This window comes from Blennius ocellaris (assembly GCF_963422515.1).
Source record: "Blennius ocellaris genome assembly, contig: SCAFFOLD_160, whole genome shotgun sequence".
Lineage (NCBI taxonomy): Eukaryota > Metazoa > Chordata > Actinopteri > Blenniiformes > Blenniidae > Blennius > Blennius ocellaris.
The window spans coordinates 1-4,808 of record NW_027662233.1 but is presented as its reverse complement, the minus strand read 5'-3'; the positions used below and the strand labels follow the sequence as shown (position 1 = coordinate 4,808).

Here is a 4,808-nt window from a genome sequence, read left to right as displayed (position 1 = left end):
AATGACGGTGTAGTGATGATGGTGTAGTGGTGGTGTAGCAATGACGGTGTAGGGGTGATGGTGAAGTGGTGGTGTAACAATGACGGTGTAGTGGTGATGGTGAAGTGGTGGGGTAACAATGACGGTGTAGTGGTGACTTCCCCTGGAGGGGGGAGGGGGGGGCTCCACCTGCTCCAACCGCTCCACCCCACGATCAATACAGGATCAATAGAGGATCAATAGGATCAATAGAGGATCAATAGAGGATCAATAGAATCAATAGAGGATCAATAGAGTATCAATAGAGGATCAATAGGATCAATAGAGGATCAATAGGATCAATAGAGGATCAATAGAGGATCAATAGGATCAATAGAGGATCAATAGAGGATCAATAGAGGATCAATAGAGTACCAATAGAGGATCAATAGGATCAATAGAGGATCAATAGAGTACCAATAGAGGATCAATAGGATCAATAGAGGATCAATAGGATCAATAGAGGATCAATAGAGGATCTATAGTCGTCACAGGTACAGGAGGTCGGAGCTGCTCTGGTTTCAGGAACCTCATGGATCTAAACCTCCGGTCCCACGGAGATCAAAGGAACTGGGTCAGCAAACAGGGTCGTGTGTGTGTGTGTGTGTGTGTGTGTGTGTGTGTGTGTGTGTGTGTGTGTGTGTGTGTGTGTGTGTGTGTGTGTGTGGAGGGGTATTGAGGTCATGTTATGTATTAAAGACAGTAAACCAAAGACACGTCATCCCCCCCCCCCCCCCCGGTGGGCGGAGTCCAGGTGTTTATTAGCAGCACCTCCACCCGACACCCTCACACTTCAGCTCCACCCGACATCCTCACACTTCACCTCCACCCAACACCCTCACACTTCACCTCCACCCGACACCCTCACACTTCAGCTCCACCCGACATCCTCACACTTCACCTCCACCCGACACCCTCACACTTCACCTCCACCCTAATCCTCAGACGTCAGCTCCACCCTAATCCTCAGACTTCAGCTCCACCCTAATCCTCAGACTTCACCTCCACCCTAATCCTCAGACTTCAGCTCCACCCTAATCCTCAAACATTGCTCCACCCTAATCCTCAGACTTCACCTCCACCTCCATCCGGTGAGTGTCTTTTCTACACCTTCTTGTCCTTCGTGTCCAAACGAGGACAAGTCTCAAACTGTCCCCTTGTGTCTCCAGGACATGCCGACTGATCCTCACCTCCGCCTGCTGGGGGCGCTCCTCCTGGTTGTCATGGCGACAGCCACCTGGATGCCACCCCAGGACTGGAGCCCCCCGGACCTCCCCCGGCTGGGGGACTCTGAGGACTGCCAGAGGATCCTGGAGTCCGGGGTCCCTCCAGACCAGGTGCCCTGGTCCTGTGTCTGCTCCCAGTGCAGCGTCCCGGGTCCCAAGGGGGACCGCGGGGACCGAGGACTACCAGGTACTGGACCCGGTCAAGGCCTCTGGCCCCTTTAAATATTGATCAAATATCCATTTTGGAGATTTAACCAAAAGGGACTTTTCCCACATGGAAAGAACCTATATAAACATATATGTTTTAATATAGGTTTTGATATAGGTTTGGCATATATGTGACATATATAAAATTGGCCGTTTTCCTATATGTTATATACATATATGTACATATATGTACATATATGTGCGCATGTATGCACACATATATGTATATAACATATAGGAAAACGGCCAATTTTATATAAGTCACATATATGCCAAACCTATATGCGCATGTATGCACACATATATGTACATATATGTACATAACATATAGGAAAACGGCCAATTTTATATATGTCACATATATTCCAAACCTATATGCGCATATACGCACACCTATATGTTCCAATATATGCAAATCTATATGCGCACCTATATGTGCCCATGTATGCACACATATATGTACATATATGTGCATAAAATATAGGAAAATGGCCAATTTTATATATGCCACATATATCCTAACCTTATATAGGTTCTTTCCATGTGGGCCCACACTGGATGCTGTTATTTGCTCAGTGACCCTAGCGGGAATCGAACCAGGGTCTCCCGTGCACCAGTCCGTTGCCTTGCCACCTGAGCTATATATATATATATAAATATGTCCCTATCTGTCCATATAGGTCCATATATGTGCATAAAATATAGGAAAATGGCCAATTTTATATATGTCACATATATTCAAAACCTATATCAAAACCTATATTAAAACATATATGTTTATATAGGTTCTGTCCATGTGGGACTTCCATATATGCAGCATATATATTGTCATATAGTGCATATATGCAGCATATATGTGCATATATGTGCACATATGCAGCATATATATTGTCATATGTGTGAATATATGCAGCCCATATATGTCATATATGTGCATATATGCAGCATTTATGTGCATAATGCAGCATATATGCAGCAAATATGTGCATATATGTGCACATATGCAGCATATATGCTGTCATATATGTGCATATATGCAGCATATATGTGGTCATATATGTGCATATATGCAGCATATATTGTCATATATGCAGCATATATGTGCATATATGTGCATATATGCAGCATATATATGGTCATATATGTGCATATATGTGCATATATACAGCATATATATTGTCATATATGTGCATATATGCCTGCATATATGCACATATATGTGCATATATCCTCATATAGGTTCTTTCCATGTGGGTTATTTTGAAAAGTTTGGGGGTCAAAGTGGACCCAGCTAGTTAGCTAGTGATTAGCAACCCTAGCGCCCCCATGAGGCCCCCCAGGCAAACATCATCCTGGGTACTGACCAGTCCTGAAGGTACTGACCAATCCTGAAGGTACTGACCAGTCCTGGGTACTGACCAGTCCTGGGTACTGACCAGTCCAGAGGACCTGGACTCCTCAGTGTCCTCAGTCCATGTTGAGTCCTGGTCTGGTTCTCCAGGTGGTCCCGGGGGTCCAGGACGGAGAGGCTTGACCGGGTTCAGAGGACCTCCAGGTTTTGTTGGTCGACCTGGAATCAAAGGTGAGTCCCTGCCCCCCCTGCCCCCCCCATGCCCCTCCCCCCCCCCGCCCCCCCATGCACCCTCCCCCATGCCCCTCCCCCCCCCCCCCCCTGCCCCCCCAACTGTGTCCAGCTGACTGTGTTCTGAATGTGGTCCTGGTCCAGGTCAGAAAGGGGACTTTGGTGAGACGGGCCTGCGAGGTCTTCAGGGACCGTGTTGGACCCAAAGGATCTGGGGGATTTAAAGGTGACCCTGCAGCAGGTCTTTGGTCCTGGTCCTGGTCCTGGTTCTGACCCAGTCTGTTTGCCCTGCAGGTGAGAAAGGGGGGCCGGGTTTCGTGGGCCAACCAGGGGACCCGGGTGCCAAGGGAGACCACGGCACCTGTCCAGAAAATTGCGAGTCCCTAGAGGGGCCCCCGGGACCACCTGGTGTTCCAGGCCCCGTGGGAGGAAGAGGTCTGCGTGGTGACCAGGGTCTGCCGGGGCCCCAGAGGGCTAAAGGGGGACATGGGGGGTGTGGGGGGTCCCGGTGCTCCTGGAGACTCAGGTCAGAAAGGAGAGCCGGGGGTCCCAAGTGGGACTGCAACTGTACCGACGGAGCAGGGGGGGGCCCGGGGACCAAAGGCTCTAAGGGGGACCGGGGGACCCCGGGAGTCCCAGGTCCTGAGGGCCAGACAGGGTCTAAGGGGGACAAAGGAGACCAGGGCACGATGGGGATGATGGGCCCCCCCGGACCCTGTGGACCCGGGATCCGGTCCTCCTTCTCGGTGGCGCTGACTCCAGCTACCCCCCCCCCGGGGCCCCCGTGGTCTTCGGCCGGGTCCTCCACAACAGCCTGGGCTACGACCCCGAGACCGGACTGTACCGGGCCCCGGTCCCCGGGACCTACGTCTTCAGCTACCAGCTGGCGGTCTACTCCCGGGTCCTGGTGGTGGGCCTGTTCCAGAACCACCAGGCCCGGGCCATCACCACCGAGCCCGCCGGGCTGGGGACCGCCTCGCACTCTCTGGTCCTGCACCTGGCCCAGGGGGACCGGGTCTGGCTCCAGGTCAAGGACTCCAGCACCAACGGGATGTTTGCCGGACCCGAGACCAGCAGCACCTTCTCCGGGTTCCTGCTCCACCCGGACTCCTGCCACCCCCCTTCTCTCCGGGGACCCCCGCCCCCCATCCAGGACTCTGAGGACCGCTACAGCTGGCCCCAGACCAGCACCACAGCCCCCCCACAGAAACCCCCTAGACCCGCCTGGACCCTGTGTATGTGTGTGTGTGTGTTTTAGTGTGTGTGTGTGTGTGTGTGTGTGTGTGTGTTTTAGTGTATGTGTGTGTGTGTGTGTGTTTTAGTGTGTGTGTGTGTGTGTGTGTGTGTGTGTGTGTGTGTGTGTGTGTGTGTGTGTGTGTGTGTGTGTGTGTGTGTGTGTGTGTTCAGGTTGAAGTGTCACTAAATAAACTGATGATGACTAAAAACGATGAAGGTGTTGATTTGTTCGTCTAATATTCTAGTGAACCTCCATCACCTCCACCTCCACCTCCACCTCCACCACCACCACCTCCACCTCCGCCTCCACCTCCACCTCCACCACCACCACCACCACCTAGAGATAGAGAGGGAGAGAGAGAGAGACAGAGAGAGAGAGAGAGAGACAGAGAGGGAGAGAGAGAGAGAGAGGGAGAGAGAGAGAGAGAGAGAGAGAGAGAGATAGAGAGGGGGAGAGAGATAGAGAGGGGAGAGAGAGAGAGAGAGAGAAAGAGAGAGAGAAAGAGGGCGAGAGAGAGGGAGAGAGAGAGAGAGGAGAC

At 51.7% G+C, this 4,808-nt stretch overlaps 1 protein-coding gene across 1 annotated transcript; it reads left to right on the top strand.

Annotated features, from left to right (window-relative positions):
* Positions 1 to 550: 550 nt before the first annotated feature.
* Positions 551 to 4,268, top strand: LOC308148041 (uncharacterized protein; the record flags this gene model as incomplete). Its single annotated transcript, XM_080521454.1, is given in 7 exon segments — positions 551 to 592; positions 1,188 to 1,431; positions 2,953 to 3,033; positions 3,178 to 3,224; positions 3,226 to 3,259; positions 3,328 to 3,789; positions 3,792 to 4,268. Coding segments are annotated over 7 exon segments (1,387 nt in total), but the record flags the coding sequence as incomplete, so codon positions are not given.
* Positions 4,269 to 4,808: the final 540 nt, after the last annotated feature.